This window comes from Drosophila hydei, unplaced genomic scaffold (assembly GCF_003285905.1).
Source record: "Drosophila hydei strain 15085-1641.00,03,60 unplaced genomic scaffold, DhydRS2 tig00008125-arrow-arrow-pilon, whole genome shotgun sequence".
NCBI lineage: Eukaryota > Metazoa > Arthropoda > Insecta > Diptera > Drosophilidae > Drosophila > Drosophila hydei.
In genome coordinates this window covers 533,531-554,412 of record NW_022045835.1, presented here as the reverse complement: position 1 = coordinate 554,412, position 20,882 = coordinate 533,531, and the positions used below count along the sequence as shown (strand labels likewise).

Here is a 20,882-nt window from a genome sequence, read left to right as displayed (position 1 = left end):
GGCTAAACGAAAGTGTAGCTTAATACGAGTTCAAAAAGGTATATCATTTCAAAATCGGACCATATTTGTTCGAGATATGCGCATTTATAGAGACAAACTTTCTTTAAATCTGCAGCTGCAGATAATACTCGCATCTATATATATATATATATATATATATATATTTATATTATATATATATTTATATATATATTTATTTATGTATAGATTGCAGTTTTTGCTGCGTTCCTCAATTAACATTTGCTTAAGGCACGCTCACGCACACACATAAACACACACTCTCACACACTCTCACAGACGCCATTTCCGTTAGGCTCAATCGGACCATATTTGTTCGAGATATGCGCATTTATAGAGACAAACTTTCTTTAAATCTGCAGCTGCAGATAATACTCGCATCGCTCAAAAGTATGCAACACTTTTCCAATAATGTATATTTATTTACATGCAGCTTTTATCGACTACCCCGAAAGTATGCAGCACTTGTTAACAATTAATGTCGGTGCATTTTATAAAAATGCCTGAAAGCATGCACTGTAATTATGTGAAATGGACTTCAGTTTAAATAGAAATATTTTGAATTTCCCTTGTGGCAGCTCCTTCGACTTGTCAGATCTTACATTTTCTGATATCCAACTGGTATTGCAGATGTGTAGTGAAGCAAAGTTATTGCTTTGTTAGTAAGAAATTAAATGATTTATTTTGCAATGTTATACATGTTAATGTTTATGTATTTGCATATGATATCCGTAACCGTATCAGCTATCAGTTATACAAATATTTATTTAACTACTTTTCTTTAATATGCTTTATTTAACTAAAAATTAGTGTTGCCCACGTTCAGGAGTTGTCTTTATTGAAACCCTTTCGCCGCTTTCACATGGCATACTTTTGCCTGCCTCTAGTTTATTCCGTTAAAATGTACAGCTTTGCTTTTTGGTTTGTTGGGAATCGCCGCTTGTTGATCGGTTCAACTTGCTGATCAGTTGGTCTTTGGATATTTCGGAGTGCAGTTGTCTGGCGCGCAAGCATTTAGTGAGTGTATAAAATAAAAACCCAAATATGGCAGTTTTCGAAATGAAACTGAACACTTGAAATATTCGAAACGAAATGAATCATAAATATGCAAATCGAAAGTGATTTATCTCAAAAGAAGCCGTTTCCCCAGACTCATCGACAGAGATTTCAATAAACGAAATGACAGTTAAAGTGAATCATGCTTGTAATGCAGATATAACAAATACAAATGAGCAAACCGCAGTTGCAAACTGCTCAGCACTTACGACCCACACACAACGACAACAACAACAACAATAAATTAAATATAAAAAAAGTTCAAAAACACGTTTTTCGAATCAAGGAATAAAATGCGCGCAAAAACAACGACAAAAAGAAACTGCAATTAATTAATTAAAATTTTTAAAGACAAATGACTAAAAGACTTCAAACACTATTTCATGCATAAAAATATATATATATATATATATATATATATATATATATATATATATATATATATATATTGTCTTTAACTTTTTTAAAAGTACTGTGACCTCATCTAAAAAGAGTTTTTCTAAACCATTTTTTGGCTTATTCAGTGGGTAGATCTATTCAAAAAACACTTGTAGCTGCCTTTTAAGGCATCGCCTTTGGCCAGGCAATAGCTGGTGATATGAGAGAATCAATATATATATACTCTTATATAACTATATATATATATATATATTTATTTATGTATAGATTGCAGTTTTTGCTGCGTTCCTCAATTAACATTTGCTTAAGGCACGCTCACGCACACACATAAACACAGACGCCATTTCCGTTAGGCTCAATTATGTGTACATTAATCCAACTCTATATTTGTCCATGTGTGCGTTGGCATTTGCATATGTTTATTGCTCTAGCTGTATAAACTAAATAATTGACTGCTTAAGGCATGGACATGCCTAAACCTCGCTGAATCGCTCTTGAAGCTAACGTTTTGGCTACCTGCCCGTCCTCCTGCTTGGCTGCTATTGGCTCCGCCCACGATTTGTACTTTTTTTTTCACTTTATCTTTCGAGCCATAAAGCGTGGCGTAGCTGGCACATATTTGATTGGCTGTGGGTGGGGGTGTCGTACTTAACCCAATAACTGTTAGCTCTTTAGCTGGCAATTGAAATTTTAGATTCGTTTTATATAATTAATTGGAATATGTCGTGGCATTTGTTTAACACAAGCAGCGAATCTCGATCGTTCGCCACGATTTTCCACACTCTCTGTGCGCGTGAGTGTGTGTGTGTGTGTGTGTGTATTTAATTCGTTTAATTTTACAAATTATTGAAAGAGGGGCAGCCCCTATACACTCTGCTGCCCTCTCCCTCTGCCCACTTTAACCTCTTGTTATTGTAATCGTGAAATGTTTTTGTTATTGCTCTCCATCTAGGCCAGCCAATTGTTTATGAAGTGCACATTGGGTATATAGACACTATATATATCCACTTATTGTCTCTGTGTGAGTGTGTGTGTGTGTGTGTGTGTGTATTGTGTTTCCATGCTGGAAATGAATTTTTTTCGGCATATGCCATTGCGAGCCAGAGAGAAAAGAGCGTAGCATGAAGTCATGCTCAGACGGCTCAGCTTCAGTCCCTCCTCAAGCACATCCATCTTAATTATGACGTTTTTTATGATGACAATTTCGGAGATGCTCAAACTAAAGACAAGATAAAAAGCAGAAACGAGCTGTACTACTAGGGCCAAGCTTTCCTAATACCCATTGAAAACTAGCGAAAAAAGAGCTTGCTTCAATTGCAACAGAGAGTGAAGCGGGCAAGAGAAGCGGCTTTTTATGTTATTTTATCTTATTTCATAAACATATATATTACTGAATATATGTAGTTCGTAGAGAGTCTATAGTGTCTGCTATGCCTGTTTAAAGCTCTGAAAATTTCCAGTAGATATGATTAAAACCAAAAAGCTTTACGGCAGATAGAAAAATTGTAAAAGCTTTGAAGAAGCTGATTACAGGTTATGTTATATAATATATACACAATATTATTTATAAATATATATAGTTATAAATATATATAGTTGTATGACTAACATTTTCTAATATCCACAAAAAGTTTAACAAAGATTTGAAAGCAAAAGTCAAAGGAAAATTTGAAAAGTTCCATTTTTTGTCTAGCTTCAAGGAAGCTGATTAAAGGGTTTATATCTAGCTATACTTATACAATATATCTCAAATTCAAATTCGATATATATATATATATATAATTATATAGATAGATGATAACAGACAATATGTATGCTTAAAATATATATATTGACTCCCTTCTTTAGGTTAGAAAAAGAGCTGACCACAAGCAAAGCAGTTTTTGAAGACATTTAAATAGCTTCACATAAGCTAATCACAGGGTATATATATAAATATATATTTATATAAATACTCCTCGTTTAGACTCTTTAAGCTTCGAAAAGTCATTGCATAATGAAATTGTTAAAGATTTCTCTCGAAGATACAGGGTATACGAGCGCACTCGACTCTAGCTCATTGCAGCTTGCTAAGCATGAACTGTTTATAATTGCGCACTTGATCGCATTAAGAAACAAGATTTTGTTAGCTCTATGAAAAAGTGTGTTCGTTCGTGTTTATAGACTTCTTCTTAATGTAAACAGTTTTTTTGCAGCTGCATTAAAAATGGCCATAAATGAAATAAACAGAAGCTCGCTAAAGCCAATCAGTTCAAGACAAACAAAAGTGTAACGATTTTGCTTATGGCTTATAGCATATATATATATATATATATACTTGACTGTGCGTGTGTGCAGTTGGCCCATCTGGAGAGCTTCTAGAGATTTTTTAAGATCACGCTGCCCGACTTTTTCGACACGCCCGTCTCCCTCTTAGAGACAGCTCGTCACGTACAGCGAACTCGAGTCCCAAAATTGCTGACAAACATAAATGTTTTTTTTTTTTTTTTTTTTTGGTTTTTTGATGCCCTAAAACCATTGGAAATGTTAGTTTGGAGTGTAACGTTTTCGTCGAAATGTATGTAACAGTCGAAAGAAGGAGTGTTCCAGCACATAAAGTATATACGTATATATATTCCAGATCAGTATCCCCCGTCTGCAGTGCTGATGTACCACTGTTCTTGGGCATGTTTCTCTGCTCCTCTATGGATGCGTCTATCTGTTTGTCCTGCCGTCAAGTCAATAAAGCATCCGTTAAAGTAAAACTTATACTTTTTATTTCCATAAGATCGGACATTCCTTCATCAATCAGATACAGGGATACATGCTTCGAGCAACAGCTCCACACAGGCTTCGTGGGTATCTGGCAGTCTGGCACTCTCCACTGAAGCCCATTTAATTGCTTCTTTTTTCCGTTTTATTTTTTGTTTATGCTATCCGTGCAATAAACTTGTCATGGAACTTGAGTTGCGCAAAACTTCCTCGAAGTATTTATTTCTCAACTTTTGTTTCTTCAATTTCTGTTTGCAAGGAAAACTCGCTGAACAAGTTTGTCCAGCTCTTCGAAGTGCAGCAGAGATTGCATTTGGCACTTTTACTTTTCAGAGCTAAAGTAAAGAGAGAAGCAGCTGAAGACCAAACAGTTGCTCAATTACTTCATTCTAATACCTCTAAGTTCTATTTGCTATTAAACAATGAATTCTTTTGTCATGCGACAGCTTTAATTGGCTTTGCAAACAGCAGACAAAGGCAAATAATGCTGAGGCTAATGTGTTGACAATTATATTACGACAGTTGCCTTAGCCTTAGGCATTGCGGAGTTCGAACTTGTGTCGGCAAAGCAAGTGTGAATTGAATGTTTTCTTATATCTAAATATCTGCATATCTTTATGTTTATACATGTGAAAGTTATGCCTGGTTCGAAGCCATATAATTCCATAAGTCAATGGAATGAGGCATATAATATTTACGAATTTATATTGTTTCAGACTCGGCTGGTAGTTCGAACCTGTGACTAATCTTATAGTAGGTTTAGTCAGTCTGCTTGAGCATATTTCAAAATACAGCTTCTATTTGTACTTCAATATGTTATATATTTATATATATATACATATAGATAGATATATATATTGTAGCATATAGTTTCGATGCCTAGTTCGAACCCTTGCCCTTTCTGAATACAAAGCTAGTGAGTCATGTCCAGCTAATGTTTCGTATTTCAAATGTAAATAAGCTTAAGTTTGTTAAAGTATTAACAAAATTTCCATTTAGTGCAGAGTTCGAATCTTTGCTGCCTTTAATTAAGCGGCTTTAACACCTTCCAATAAAGTCTGCCTGATAAACACAATCCAAGTTCATAGGCCGCACCAATTATCATTTATCTTCAATGTAATAATAGAGACAGCTCAAGCCGATAGAAAAAGGCAGCCAATTAGCTGAAGTGATGCTGCAAATAATGCCTGCTGGAGTTAGCTCTCAAGACATGGGGTCAAGCACCAAAATTTTTTCGTCTTACAATAAATAATTTGTAAAAGCTATCAAATGACGACAGCTACTTATTAGTTGTTCGCTGATTACTAATCGATAGCCTCGCTTCTTCTTGCTGGTCAGCATCATCTTCCTCTTCTTCTACTCGGCTGTACAGTTGATTATATATACAGCAGCTGGGGCATATTCAAATGAGCTTCTTCTGGCGTGATTAGCCGATTTCTCACACATATCAAGCGTCAAAACAGATTCGACTTGAATAGCCTCCCAAGAGAAGAAGAAGCAGCAGAAGCCGCTTTAAATTCGTTTTTACTTTAATACTCGTTCCAGATGTGCATAAAGAGTATATTGGTTTTTCTGTTTGTCTACCTATCAAGTGCTAAAGGCTCTCAGACAATTCAAGATTTGGACTTAAGATCTTTAAGTTTGCTAGGAAAATAATTACTGCTTCCCACATGGAGATGAACATCACATCATTCGCTCATTTTAAACGAGTATTACACGCTCAGTTATGCCCAACTGCCATAAATTTCATTGGTGTTTTCGGCATTTTCTAGTCGAGCTTTGCGGCCCGAAAGATCGCAAAAGAATTGAAAGCGTAAAGCGCAACAAATTGATTGCTAATTGATATTGATATTGATATGTCGATTATTTTATGATTATTCTTTATGATGGTTCTGAAACGAAAAACCCGAAAGTCCGCCATGAACGCCAAGTCAGCGGATCACAAGGCTAACATGGAGCCACGCCCACACAACTGCTTTAATTTCATAAGCAATTAGATGAGAGCGAACCACAGAAAGCACTTAAGCGAACGCTTTCCTTAATTACCGCACAAAATCCAATTGTACATTTATTATCTTGTATTTGCTGGATTGTCTCTGAGAAAAACCTAAAACCTGTAAAGCAGCTTTTGACCAAACAAAAAACAAAAAGAAACGGTCAAGCTGCCATCAACACTTGGCCAAAACCCGCCCGTTCCACAGCTTGTGAAAATCAGCGTACCATGAAGCGTGTGTCAAGCATCTCTCTATATTTGTGTGTGTGTGTGGGTGCGTGTGTGTGTGTGTGTGTGTGTGTGTGTGTGTGTGTGGCAGCCAAAAACTTTTGTTTAGCTTCAAGGTTTCATGCCCCCATCTCGCATTTAGCATAGCTCAAATGGAATAGCTGGACAAATGCAACTACGTTTTAAATTGAATGTGGGTTTCTGCTTTTCTGTGCTCTGGTCTACTGTTTCCGAGGGTCAGTCGATAGTTGTATAAGTAATCTAGATAAGATAAGACTTTAGATAAGATTTGAAGAAATCATTTGTTAAACCCCATAGAGCTGCTCATATATATGATTTATGATAATCATTGAAGAATTAGTCATATCCTCGCTTAACATATACATATATATATATATAACATAACATATATATATATAACATAATATAAAATAATATTTGAATATTTCTGTGCAATCGATCACACGAGAGAACAGACAGCTATCGACTGTTTCGTCACTTCATTCCGACTAAGAATGACTTAATGACTTTCCATATAATATATAATTATATATTCCATATAATATATATATATATAATATATTCTATAACAATATAAAACCCGAAGTGCTCGAGTATCCACCGCATATATAAAATATTTAGAATTGATTCATTTCTATTACGATGCCAAGTTACAGAGACATCTTTAGCATGGGCTTAGCTAGGCCAGACTCATGCTCACCTGTGCCGTTTCCTTTACAGTCAACACCTCTACCTCTACCTCTACACAAGCAAGATGGACTTGACCGGTTGCGGTTTGAGTGATCCACAGACGCAGCTGGCTGATGCGCTGGCCAAACGCAAATTACATGAGTTCAGAGCGGCGCTTCAGATGGGCGCACAGCCCAATCTGGAGGACGAGCGGCACGCGAGCATCTATGAGAAGGCTTTGTCGACACCTGGCTGTGCGGAGTTTATCGAGGAGTGTCTTGCCCACGGCTGCAATGTGAATCATGTGAGTAGATACTGAACGCTAACTAGAGCTCAAGCTTATCTTAAGCCTCTTCACGCCTGCAGATCAACCTGAAGCACAACAAGGCAGCTATAAGCTACGCCACTGATTCCAGAGATCCCTTGAATTTGGCGGTGTTGCTGCGTCGTCCCGAGGTGCAGGTGGATCGTAAATATGGACAGCTAGCTCCACTTCACTCACTGGCCAAGAATTTGACGCCAGAGAATGTGCAGCAGGTGCACAGATGCATGCAGCAGCTGCTCGATTACGGCGCCTCGCCCAACGTCGTGGATCAGGGCGAGCAGACGCCGTTGCATTTGGTGCTGCGCAACAAAAAGATACAGCACGCTGACAAGCTGGAGCTGGTGAAGCTCTTCTTGCAGCAGCCCAATCTGGACATCGACACCTCTCGCAATGGTCAAGTGCGTGAGATGTTGCTGGCGCAGCATCCAGAGCTGCAGCTGCCGCCGCAACGATTGGTGAACGTCGATGAAGAAATTGATGTTGAACGACTGCTGCGGCACCTGCGCGATGGCGATGACTCCCAATTCGAGCAGCTGCTCGATAAGCACAAGAGCCTCAGCGACAAGGATAACCAGCGCAACATACAGCAGGAGCAGTACTTGCCGCTGCTGCTGGAGTCCATAAAGCGGGGCAAGCAATGCGCCTTCGAGGCCATACTCAACACAGGCATCAACATCAATCAGAGGCCAAGGGAACAGGACGGTTCGGCTGTGGAGCTGGCCGTCATCTGGGGCAATTGGCGTGCACTTGAGAAGCTGCTGCAGCATCCGGAGCTCAAATTGAAGCCAGGCAGCACGCTGCTCCACGCCGTGATCAGTAGGCTAGACCAACAGCCGCTGGATAACTTTTGCGATCATTCGCGTTGCTTTGAGCTGCTGCTCGATAGCCGGCTGGTGGACATCAATGAACGGGATGCCAGTGGCCAAGTAGCGCTCTACTATGCGGTCAAATATCGCAATATGCAGGCGGTGCAGACGTTGCTCAGTCGCGGTGCTTACATCGGCGCGAAGAGCGTCTTCGGTGAGCTGGCCATAGAGGATATGTGGCCGGAGCTGTTGGAGCAGCATTTCGATTCGTGCATCACGACAAACGCCCAAAAGCCGGGCGATCAAAACTTTGAGATAATCATCGATTACAAGAATCTAATGCGAGAGCAGCCAATTCTCCAGCAGCAGCCGCTCAAGGGGCAGCCTACGCCGGCGCAGGACGAAATGGCGCCCATCGCTTGCATAGCCAAATCAAAGGAGCTGCGACATTTGCTGCAGCATCCCCTAATCTCGAGCTTTCTGTTTTTGAAATGGCATCGACTCTCGTGCATCTTCTATATCAACTTCGTCATCTACACCCTCTTCACGGGCGCCATCGTCGTCTACACGCTGCTCAAGTTCCACGAGAGCGACACGAATCTAACTGCGATCTTCGCCATCGCCTCGTGGATGGGCATTTGTTATCTGATCATAAGAGAGCTGATACAGTTACTCATGGCGCCCAAATGGAACTACTTCTTCTCACTTACCAATCTATTGGAATTGGCCCTCATTGTTTTGGCCATTATGACGTGCAAGGAGTCGAGTTTCGATAAGGAGACACAGCGCGTACTCGCTGTATGCACGATCCTCTTGGTTGCCTTGGAGTTCTGCTTGCTGGTCGGTTCGCTGCCCGTTTTATCGATATCGACGCACATGCTGATGCTACGTGCTGTCTCGAGTAGCTTCATTAAGAGCTTTGGCCTCTACTCCATCTTCGTGGTTACCTTCAGCTTGTGCTTTTACATACTGTTCGGCAAGCCGCAGGACCAGGAGCAGCAGCCAAAGCCGGGAGCTGAGAAGGATGATGGCTTCAATAGCTTCTCGAAGCCCATCGAGGCGCTGATTAAGACCATAGTCATGTTTACGGGCGAATTCGATGCTGGAGACATCAAATTCAACAGTGTGCCCACCTACTTCATCTTCCTGCTCTTCGTCTTCTTCATGACTATTGTGCTGTTTAACCTGCTCAATGGCCTGGCCGTATCCGATACGCAGGTAAGCTAATCCCTTACTGAACGCTAGTTGCTCGTTTACTTAGCCTTTGCCGTTCTTTTTTTAGGCCATCAAAGCCCAGGCGGAGCTGAATGGCGCCATTTGCCGCGCGAACACGCTGCTGCGCTATGAGCAGGTGTTGATGGATCGCAAAGGACGCACTGGTTACCTGATGAGCACGAAACCCCTGCGCTGGACTTATGAGCGTTTGATGCGCATCTATCCCAACTATTTGGCGCTGCGTCAGATCTCGGTGCTGCCCAACGATGGCAACAAGGTGCTCATACCGCTGATCGATCCCACCGAGATGCGGGAGCGCAACAATGTCCGATTCCAGGCGCTGCCCACGAATCAGGACTGCGAACATAAACAGCTAAAGGGCAAATACTCCCGCATTGATAATCGCACCGTCAAGCTGGCCCTGGCACTCATCGAGCAGCGATCCAGCGGCGAGCAGAAGCGCCAGCGAGAGCTTGACACCGAGAGACGCCTAGAGCACATCGAACAGAAGCTGGAACAAATGCTGCAGCTGCTGCAAAAGTAACTAATGGCGGTGTACATAAGCGAGGGTAGCCTAAAAACATTATGAAACTTAATAAGAAAGTATAATAAAAATTAATTTATATATAAAAATAAATATAAAAATATTATAAAATTCACATTTATTTTTTAAGTTTAGAAATTAATTAGACTACCCTCGCATACATACTTTGTTACGCTCCTGCCCACTGTTTCTATTGTATCCTGCGTCCTGCTTCCACTTGGCTGTTATTTTGTAGTTGGAAATTATTTTTATTAACATATGAATATATAAATATAATGAAATTTAACAAAAACCCTTAAGAGTTATTAACCGAATGGAAATAATCACTATTATATAATAGTTACGATCTGCTCCACATATATATACTATATATATACATATATATATATATATATATATTTGGAACTTTCAACTGAAAACAATTTGTTTTGCTATTTTATATTGTTATCAACAAATTCTTTGTCTTTTTATTTATTTATTTTAATTTTTTATATAGACTATATGCTTTACTCTGAACATTGTTCACATCCGCTGTGCACCGTGGTCAACTGTTGTTATGCTTCAATAATTTTTTCCTTTTTTTTTCAAATGTTTTCAGTTTTAAAAGTTGATTCTCATTTTTTTGTTTTTCTTTTTGTTTTCGTTTTGCAGTTAATAAATTTTGACTTTTGATAAGTTATACGTATAAGTATTTCTTTTTTAGTATAAGTATAATGATTATATAATATTTAGACAGTAAATATTGTATAAACGAATGTCTTTACTGTACCAATTTGTACCCGAGTAAATATATATATATATAATATATATATATATAGATGTTTTTATTGCAAATGTTAGATTTTTGTTTATGTTGCTTTTGATATGAATTCGGTTCATTATGTGACACTATAGAAATATATATACATATATATGTATGTATGTATATATATATATATATATAGATGATATCTTTAACTATGGCTATGAGCGTAGCGGATCAAAGCAAATCAAATTGGCAAAATATTTTCATTCAAAAATCATTTAAGAAATGTGCTGAAAATTTGGAATTATATATACATATATCTAGATCTATACATATATATATATATATATACATACGCTGAGTTGTCTTCGATCCGTTGCAATTTGAGCGCAGCTTTGAATATGTATATACATATAAATGTAATTTGAAGCTAAGGTTAAACATTTTCTTTTTTATTTTGCTTGGAATGAGGACTAAAACGCGTTTCTAATATACAAAAAATGGGTTTTATACTACATTTTGTTCTTTGTATTTGTTCTATTTATACTCGTCCATGTTGCGAAAAAGAGTATATTAACATTAACATTAAATTGGCAATTAGCCAACGTTGTTTACCAAATAATAAAGCTCGGTACTAGAAATTGAAAATATATATACTTTATAGATAGTAATATTCAATTTATATAGCTTGGCTCATTGAGCCCCTGACATAGAGTGAAAGAGCTAAAGTCTTCAACTTCTCTATAGAGCAGTTACAAAGTTATATAAACACAATTGCAAGCTGCTTGATAAATCGGATAACTATATATATCCAACAGTTATATGACGGTTGAGATCAAATCAAATATACAAATTTTTATAAATTAATTTAGATACTTTTTGTAACATGAACGAGCATTGTACAGTCGGTTATACCCGACTGCCAAGTTGTCGCTTATTTTGTATTATTTTTTTTTGTTAACGCAAATTAAAAATAATTGACATTGTTTGCAGAGCATATGTTAAACAATTTGTATGCTCCTATATATAACTAATTATATATAATTATTTTTAATATATATATTCTTTTTTCATCTATTTTGCTGATATACATATGAAACGTTAACTTGTTTTGTTTTTAAATTTACTTTGAACCTCAACAAATAAAATCGTTTATACTGTAAGGCATGCCTAATCAAACCAGCTGTACTTAATTGTTATTAACTATTTATATATATGTATATATACACTATTTGTTCATATACATATTTATGTATTTGCATTGTTTGACGATTCGTTCCACTGCTATATTAAATGCATAGGACTGTTTTTCTTTCATATATTTGGTTGGTTCAATTTTTTGGACTAAGTTTTTCTGGTTTATTTAGCTATTTCTTATGGGTTCTTTGGAATTGTTGAAGCTCTGTCCCGTCTTTATTTAATTTTTATATAATATTAATATATGCCTCATTCGTTTTTATTGTCTTTATATTCTATGACTAAATCAAATGTTGCCTTTGTTTTTTTTCAGAGTTGTGAATCGAAAGATTTAGTTTACAATAACTTTAAGCGATTATTGGAATGAAAAATTAAAGCTTTGCTATATAATTTAATAATATATATATATAAATTTGTGTGTGTGTATATATATATTTACAAATTGAAAGATGGTACACTCTATTTTATATATGTTGTTGTTGCTTTTGCTTTTTTATATGCCTATATATGTACCAATTAATAAATATCACTTAATTGACGAGTGTTTATTTTTTTGGTTTGGTTTTTTGGTTTCTGACTGCTTTGTATTCAATAATTTATTACTTAAACATTATTTAGCAATTTGTTAACAATTCTAATTAAAAGTTTATTATGATCTTAAGTTTTGTTGTTCGTTTGTTTGTTTGTTGTGTAAAAATTGCAGTTTAAAATCACAAGTGTGTACGTCTTTGTATTTGTTAATTGTTCTGGAGAAAACGATTTGTAGTTGGTACCATAATTTCAATTTACGATCAATCGTCTGTCTGATTGTCTGTTGTATATAGATAGATATATATATAGTAAATATATAGTATACAGTTAATGAGTGGGCGCATGTAGGAGGGGAGTCATTAAAAACTTAACATATGATTGATTGCATGCAGCTAAACTAAACATAATTCACTTTTGTTTCTTCGAAACGTGGCCCAGGCCTAATAAAATAGTAATATTGTGTATATTAAATAGTTTATCATATATACATGATATCAAATGTCATTTCGTGGAAGCTTGTATAGAAGAGCATTTATGCAAATTTTGATTTCACAATTCAATATATATACACATATAATATGTTCTATATGTACTAAATAAAAACATTTTATGCCTAAATGGTAGATATTCGATATAGCATAAGTTGTATCAATGCACATTGCTTAGGTAGGACTGCGGTTAAAACTGGCTGTTTAGTTTCGTTACATAAGAGTATTACGGAATAAAGAAAACGTTATGTGACAAGTGTTACTGTACCATAAATATCGCAAATGGCATGTGGTATTTGGTATATGTAATAAATACCCGATTGGGTCTTAGCTATTAGATGAATTTAAATTGCTTTTTAGTTTTCATTTTTGGAGTTTTCAATCACTTGACATTATTTGTGTTTTGGCTTGTTTTGTTTTTAGAGTTTGAGTTCTTATTCTTGATATTTCTGAGTTCTGAGAAATAAGTGTGAGTAGATTGTTTGCAAAGAGTATTGGAAACTACTTTTGTTAATACTTCTCCTTTGTACTTATGCGCTTGAACTATCATAATAATAATAAAATAAACAAACAAAAAAATGTAGGGAAAAAGTAGGGAAATTCTTTCCTCATTAATATTTCAATTCAATTGTCGCTAGCTAATTCTTTTTATATATTGCTATGAATAGTAATTTCTAAATATATTTAGCTTTAAAATACTTCCTTTGGCATATGTACAAAATATATATATATACATATATATATATGTATATATCTATATATATATATACGTATATGTACGTATTGCACTGAAGAAAAACAAACTCTAAGCCTAAGTCTACAACGCGATTGTTAAGTTATGTGTGTATATAGATATATATGTATATACCCTATGTAAGTATGTTTCGTATCGTATTTGTATTTGTATTGTATAATTAAAAACAACCTTTAAAATATCTTTCGAAATCGGCCGATAAAGCCACTTGACTGACTGACTGACTGTCACAACGAAAATCCAACCGTTTTAGCTAGTATCTAATTATACATAACTCTATCATATATATTATGTTAATGTTTATGTTAAGTTTTACTGTTACTGTTACTGTTACTGTTAATGTTAATGTTAATATTAGTGTTTTCCATTTGATTTGATTTTTGAGTATTACAACGTGTACGCACTTGTACGGTATAATGCACGTTTTGTTAACACAGAGTTTATATTGATTTCTTTTCTCGTTAAAACTAAGCTAATTCTAGTTCTAAGACTAGGCTAGACACTTGGCTGGACGCACAGCGCACTGTTGCCAAGACTTAAATATATATGTTTATAGAATGATATAAACATTGGATAGTTCTGTCTAAGTATCGTATAAAGCAACTATGTATATATATATTTATATATAATTAATCGACTAGAATAACAAATGGGGCAAAAACGTTTGCCCCGTGCCTAGGTCTAAGCATTTATAAGTACTCTTCCAAAATGCACGTGAAAATTGCTCTCAGACTGGAGTTTGTCAACTTGGACGCTGTCCAGTTGACTGGCTAGCTGATGAGGTGCTGCTGCTGCTGCTGTTGTGGCTGTTGCTGTTAATGCTGCTGCAGCTGCTCGTTTTGCTGCTGCTACTGCTGCTTGAATGCTTCTCTTGCTGCTGTTCTTTATCTGGCTCTGCCATATTAACTGAAGGTCATCTCTGCTTATCTTCGGCATCGGGCAGCTTTTCGTCCATGGGTTCTATATCATTGCTATTATCCACATTCGACTCGGGATTGTACTCGTAGAACACTTGCGATGTATCTCCTTGCACATTCACATCGATGGGCGCATCCACATCGACAGTGGGTGTATAGGCAGCACTGAAGTCGCCGCGAGGCGGCTCCTTAGGGCTATCTACCATTATCTGCACTGTGGGCATTAGACAGGTATCCATTCCACTCTCCGCTGAGCCAGTGTTAATGCGTATTTGCGGCGGTTTCGGCTTGTCATGACCACTGCCACTTGTTGAGCCTTGGCCCGGGGATGAGAGGCTACATTCATCCTCCTCTTTGTACTCCTCGCTCTCACGATGCACCAGCACATGAACAAGCGTTGCATTGTCCGGCCGTAGGCTGAGTGCATGGACATGCGGATGAGTTTGCTGCTCTGGCGATGGTTTCGTCACAATCACCTCCGGTGCCGGGGCCTCCGCTGTAAAGTTGTCAAAATGGAAGGAATTATATGAGTGGAGTTGTTCCAGAGTATAGAATAGGGGTTCACACATACAGACATAAGCGTTCTTGTTAACTCTTAAAGCGCTTTGTGCTGACAAACCTCTTTCTAGGGGCGGTTTCTTGCGAATAAAACTAGAGGCGCGCTTACGCGTTGGAGTTGGCGCCACCTGTTGTTGGTGTTGCGTTTGCTTGTCGCTTTCAACGGTAGTGGCGCTAGCAGAGACGAAGGCAGAGGTAGAGGCGGAGGCAGATGTGACGGATGTGGAGATTGAGGTTGTGTTGTTGTTGCTGGTGTTCATTGCTGCTGTTGTAGGTGAAATGCACAGCATTAGTGTATAACGATCGTGATACGAACAAAGTACATAATAGATAGGGGATCGTGTGACAAAAGAGGGCAAAGATCAACAGGATATAAATTGTAAGTAAAGTAGGTAAAGTGAGCTGTAGTTAAACAGTAGATAAGTTATAAGTAAACAGTAGATAAGTTGTAGGTAAGTAGTAGTAGTAGTAGTAGTAGTAGTAGTAGGAGTAGTAGTAGGAGGAGTAGTAGTAGTAGTAGTAGTAGTAGTAGTAGTAGTAGTTGTAGGAGTAGTAGTAGTAGTAGTAGTAGGAGTAGTAGTAGTAGTAGTAGTAGTAGTAGTAGGAGTAGTAGTAGCCGTATTTGTAGTAGTAGGAGTAGTAGTAGTAGTAGTAGGAGTAGTAGTAGCCGTATTTGTAGTAGTACTAAAATGGTAGTTTCAGTAGTAGTAGCTTCAGTAGTTGTAGTAGTAGTAGTAGTAGTAGTAGTAGGAGTAGTACTAAAATGGTAGTTTCAGTAGTAGTAGCTTCAGTAGTTGTAGTACTATAGTAGTAGCTTCAGTAGTAGATTATCTGCCACAGTATTAGCAATAGAGATAGTATTTAAAATTAACTGCGCATTGGTCTGAGAATATTGAAAGTCTTGAATATTTTCATATACTAGGGGCGCTAAATTAGATCTTATATAAGACTCGATCCCAAGCTTATATAGTTATAACTATATATCGAATAATGATTGAACTGTTGCAGAGCAACACATTTGAGTAACGGATTGAATAACAGTAGTATTTTAATTAAGATTCCAGGATGAAATACCATAGCGAAGGTATTACACAACCATATATATTATATATTATAGAGTGAGCGGTCTGTCTGTATTCGGTATATATCAATAATTCAGTGTATATCTCTTATTATGGTTTTGGCAGTACAGTACTTAGTAAATAGTAGAGTCAATAGTACGTAGAGTCGCTAAATAGTAGAAGAGTGTACTTAAAATACTAATAATATATTCAGTGGTATTTACTTAAGTAAAAGTTGGGGTATATATATATATATATAGAGTAAGTTATGGTTAACGAAATGTGCGAGTGTGTTTGTACAACGATGATTGATTTTGATTGGCAAAAGCAACGTTTGATGTGCGATTGAATCGTATCACAATGATAAAAACTGAGTTGAAGTTTGACAGTTGAGACAGAGAGAGAGAGAGAGAGTGAGAGAGATTGAAATATTGAGAGATTTAAAGCCACATGAATATGATATATCTATATACTGGAATGGTTAACGTGAGTAGCTTAAAAATAATTGTAAGTGCAGTCTATAGTGGCGGCTATGTACAAGAGAATATATACACATACAAATTGATTGATTGATTGATTGATTGATATAGTGATATAGTGATTCGGTGTTTTTAGGCACTTGTCAATAATTACTTTTTCTATGTACTGAAGGTGAGGTTAAGCTGTCATCGACAGCATCCTGATGACGCAAAAAGAAATTATAAAAGCTTCGGCGACGAGTTGCTCGAGGCGCTTCCACAAATATGCTACCGCTAATGATTATAGATTGATAGAAATAATAATGATCCAAAGAAAAAAACCAATAAATTTTGTTTATATATTGATATTGGTATGGTCAAGACTGTAGATAGATAATAGATACAGATATATATTTATTTTTTTTTTTTAATCAAATTCTCTGCAATTTTTTGACGAAATTATGGATTCATAGTTGTTGTTTCAATCGAACTGTACAAAAAAGCTGCAAATTCAATAAGCTGTACATTATTATAATACAGGGTATGTGAGAGTGTGAATGTGTCAATAATAATTGGTTTGTTCAATTTCTCAAATATCGCTGAATTTTGAATTTTGAATTTTGAATATTGCATTTTTTGCATGTGTTTCGGGCTGTATATGCTGATAATATATATTTAGATTATATATGCTGCTACGGTAACGGAATGTAGAAAAAGTTAAATGATAATCGTTATAAAGTTATAATGATAATCGTGTCAAAGATCGGGCAAGCAGCGGCTAAGCAACTGAGCAGATAAACAACTAAAATTTACGCATTCAAACGAATTTTTGATTTTTGATTTTCGATTTTCAGAGAGTTTCTTATGTAGAGAGAGCGAAAGACAGAGAGAGCAACTACTTACAAATTATAAATTTTGATAATTTCATTTCATAATTTTTATTTTTACTGCATAAAGTTTGGTTTTTTAATTGTAGAGTTTAGCATTGGCAGCAATGAGAGACTTTTGAAACTGTTTGTTTTTTAGTTTTGCTTTGCTGTATGAGTATGTTGAAACTAACTATATAAGTCGACTTGTACGAGTTACTGGGTAAATATAATTATTATTATTATATAAATATATATATATTTATTGAGAGAAAGAGAGAGAGCGGCAGAGAAAGGTATATATATGAGTGAGCTGGTGGCGGCGAGTTATTGAAGAGAGAACTTAAAACTTAAGAGTTTGACAGATATTTGCTAATTTGTATTTGTTGTAATTGTTATTGTAATTGTAATTGTAATAGTAATTGTTGTTGTTGTTTTAGCTAACTGATATAAGCATTGGCTTTACCTAAATAATTCAAGCCATTAGGCTGGGAGCCACTTCTTAAAACGGCTGTGACCATTTCGGCGAGCAAGGACTCATAGTTTAGGGAGATACAAGAGGATATGCTAAAAATAGGGCTCAATTTTTTAAATATATTGATGGAACACAAAAGACGTTAAAGAAATTTCAAACATTTTTTCGTTTTATCAATGTTGTTGCTGTTTGCTGTTTGCTGTTCATGATTGTGAAAGCCTTTCGTCTAAAAATTGCATTTCGAATCACGTTTACGATATATATAAATATAAATATATTATATAGATATATATGCATGTGTGTATATGTTTGTGTATGCATCTGTGTGTGTGTGGGTGTGTATTAAGAGCAAGATTAAATACCGTTTGCCCAGTTCGTCGCTTTGCTGTTTGATGTCCTTGACTACATCATCCGCCCCAGAGACGAGCATCAATGGCAGGTTTAGCCAAGGACCTGCAAGCTCGCTAAGATCAGAGCCATCGGAGGCGCGGGATGACTTGCGCGAGGATGCGCGGCTGGAGCAGGCAGTGCCGCGACGGCTTACCTATAAGAGAGAGTGAGATTAGGCAAGACATGGGACAAGCATATGTCACGGACTCACCTGCAGATGGAAGAAGTTGAGCGCGGATAGCTTCGATTGCCAACCGCCGGGACTAGAGTTTTGCGTGGCGCTATCGCCCGAATTGGAGCGTTCCTTTTCACTTTTGCGCCTGTGAAGTAAGCGTAGAAACATATAAGTCGTAAATATATAAGAATTATTGTTGTTATAAATATTAATAAATGATGCTCTGGGCTAGCTGCTGTTAGTACCGCAAATAGTCCTTCCATGCGGTCTGTATGGTCTTTGCTGCCTTTTCCTGGCGCTTCCAGATCCGTGTTGATGAAACAATTTCCAATTCTTTTCTTGTTGGAAACTGTTTCTTGAACTTGACATCCATTTGTTCCTGCAACTGTTTGAAGTTATCGGTCTCCTCGACATGACCTAGCACGTGCTTAACTAGCGCGTGCAAAATATCGAGACAGTGTATTTTATTACCCTTCGAGATGGGTAGATTAAATGACACTAAAGCGACATTATTGGGCTTCGAGATGCCCAATGGTGGATCGAGTGAGGCAATAAAATCGGACAGTTGCGAGAAGTGTATAAATTGGGTGGCATGTGGATCATATCTGTAACGAAATCAAATGCAAACTCAATTTTAGTATTCGCCCAGCTCGTGTGCTCGTTGCTCACTCAAGACTTCGAATTCGAAAATCGAAATCATATTCGAGAACCTACTTGGACCAACGTATGTAAAACATTTCCAAATCATCTTCAACGATGCCAATCTCCTCTTCCTGATGCGCCTGATTGAAATTCTCCAGAATGATGGCGATGTACATGTTAATCACAATCATATAACTGATTATTATGAAGCTCGTAAAGTAGGTGATCGCCAGCAGCGGATGGCCGCAATCGCCGTTCGTCTGCCTATTGAAGAACGGATCACAATCCGGCGGCTGTATCATTAGCGACTCCAGCACATCATTCCAACCAGCCGACGTCATCAGACGGAACAGCAGCTGCATGCTGCGTCCGAACGTCTGAAAGTTCACCATGTCATCCAGTGCGCCTTGCAGCTTGACATGTCCGAACAGCGACATGCCCAATATGGCATATATGAATGTGATGAGGCCCAGCAGGGCGCCAATGTTGAAGAGGGCTGGCAGTGAGACAACCAAAGCAAAGAGAAGTTTGCGTATGCCTTTGGCCGCCTTGATGAGACGCAAGATGCGGCCAATGCGAAAGACGCGCACCACACGCAACAGCGTCGGGCTGATGGGCAAATCAATCATGATGTCCTCCATGAGTATGCCAAAGATGGAGGCCAACACCAGCAGGAAATCAAAGACATTCCAAGGCACCGTGAAGTAATGATAGCGCAGACCCACAATCTTGACTATGGCCTCTGTGGATGAGTGAATGTGGTAAAAGTGTGAGTAAACGAGTCGATAAAAGAATAGGCAATGCATGTAGGTTTGGAGTGTGGTTTAAGCTATCAGTTTATATAGGCTTACCTAGTCCAAAGACAGTGGTGAAAAATGCATTGCTCACTTCTAGTATAAAGAACACAGCGTGGGGCTGATCGTAGTGCTCAATGCCCATGGTAAGCATATTTAGAAAAATCAGTACAAAGATCGCTATTTCGAATCTGCATATATGATCGATGCCGATTCATTCGTATACATACATATGAAATTACAAACAGATATTAATTAAGTAAAGAGTTTTCGAATAAATAGGAGAGACACAGACTTCGTGCGTGCCGAAGTGCAGATGCTGCTCAAAAAACATAAACTATCGAAATATATATACAGATATTTGAGTAGCATAAGACTAAAGACTAGATCTAAATTTATAGACATGCTTATCGATATTGTTAGTATTATAATAGTTACATAGATTAAATCAACCCCCCCACAACTAACTCTGTTAACTATTTACTTTACTTTATAGAGCATGCCCACACTTCACAAAGTGCGTTAAGATTTCAATTTTGGAATGCATTAGGAAACATCTATATATGTTAAGATATACGTATAGTAGTGCTCTAAAACATCTATAAACATATCGGATTGGAAAAGAATTGTAGTTGCATTATGGCTTAAAGGCGTTTGGGCGACTTCTTCGGGTTGCGCTAAAGAAGCAGCCAACAAAACAGCCAGCGAAACATCATCAAATGCGGAGAATGTGAAGTGTTCAAATGGATTTTATCACCAAATCAAAAATTAGATATATATATAGATATATAGTATAGAGATAGAGA

At 37.2% G+C, this 20,882-nt stretch overlaps 2 protein-coding genes across 2 annotated transcripts in view; one reads left to right on the top strand and one right to left on the bottom strand.

Annotated features, from left to right (window-relative positions):
- The first annotated feature begins 968 nt into the window (after nucleotides 1–968).
- On the top strand, nucleotides 969–10,084 carry LOC111604609 (transient receptor potential cation channel protein painless). The gene is made up of 4 exons (XM_023322723.2): nucleotides 969–1,035; nucleotides 7,187–7,439; nucleotides 7,502–9,484; nucleotides 9,549–10,084. Exons 2-4 carry the CDS (start codon nucleotides 7,221–7,223, stop codon nucleotides 10,023–10,025), a joined length of 2,679 nt encoding a protein of 892 aa, XP_023178491.2. The 5' UTR covers nucleotides 969–1,035; nucleotides 7,187–7,220; the 3' UTR covers nucleotides 10,026–10,084.
- Nucleotides 10,085–14,567: 4,483 nt separating this feature from the next.
- Nucleotides 14,568–20,882, bottom strand: part of LOC111604611 (sodium channel protein 60E) — a 32,998-nt gene continuing 26,683 nt past the window's right edge. The window contains exons 20-27 of the mRNA XM_023322725.2: nucleotides 20,134–20,267; nucleotides 19,355–20,024; nucleotides 18,886–19,245; nucleotides 18,677–18,785; nucleotides 18,438–18,619; nucleotides 18,067–18,167; nucleotides 15,229–15,480; nucleotides 14,568–15,153 (exon numbers count right to left, since the gene is read on the bottom strand). Of these exons, the coding sequence (XP_023178493.2) occupies nucleotides 14,654–15,153; nucleotides 15,229–15,480; nucleotides 18,067–18,167; nucleotides 18,438–18,619; nucleotides 18,677–18,785; nucleotides 18,886–19,245; nucleotides 19,355–20,024; nucleotides 20,134–20,267 (2,308 nt within the window). The 3' untranslated portion in view covers nucleotides 14,568–14,653. The remainder of the gene's footprint in view (nucleotides 15,154–15,228; nucleotides 15,481–18,066; nucleotides 18,168–18,437; nucleotides 18,620–18,676; nucleotides 18,786–18,885; nucleotides 19,246–19,354; nucleotides 20,025–20,133; nucleotides 20,268–20,882) is intronic.

What these genes read in the sequence shown, in the direction of transcription:
- LOC111604609 (XM_023322723.2), top strand. Translation starts at nt 7,221, where the DNA reads ATGGACTTGACCGGTTGCGGTTTGAGTGATCCACAGACGCAGCTGGCT. An exon ending in ACGGCTGCAATGTGAATCAT is followed by an intron (nt 7,440 to 7,501) that starts GTGAGTAGATAC and finishes TCACGCCTGCAG; the next exon opens with ATCAACCTGAAGCACAACAA. An exon ending in TGGCCGTATCCGATACGCAG is followed by an intron (nt 9,485 to 9,548) that starts GTAAGCTAATCC and finishes TTCTTTTTTTAG; the next exon opens with GCCATCAAAGCCCAGGCGGA.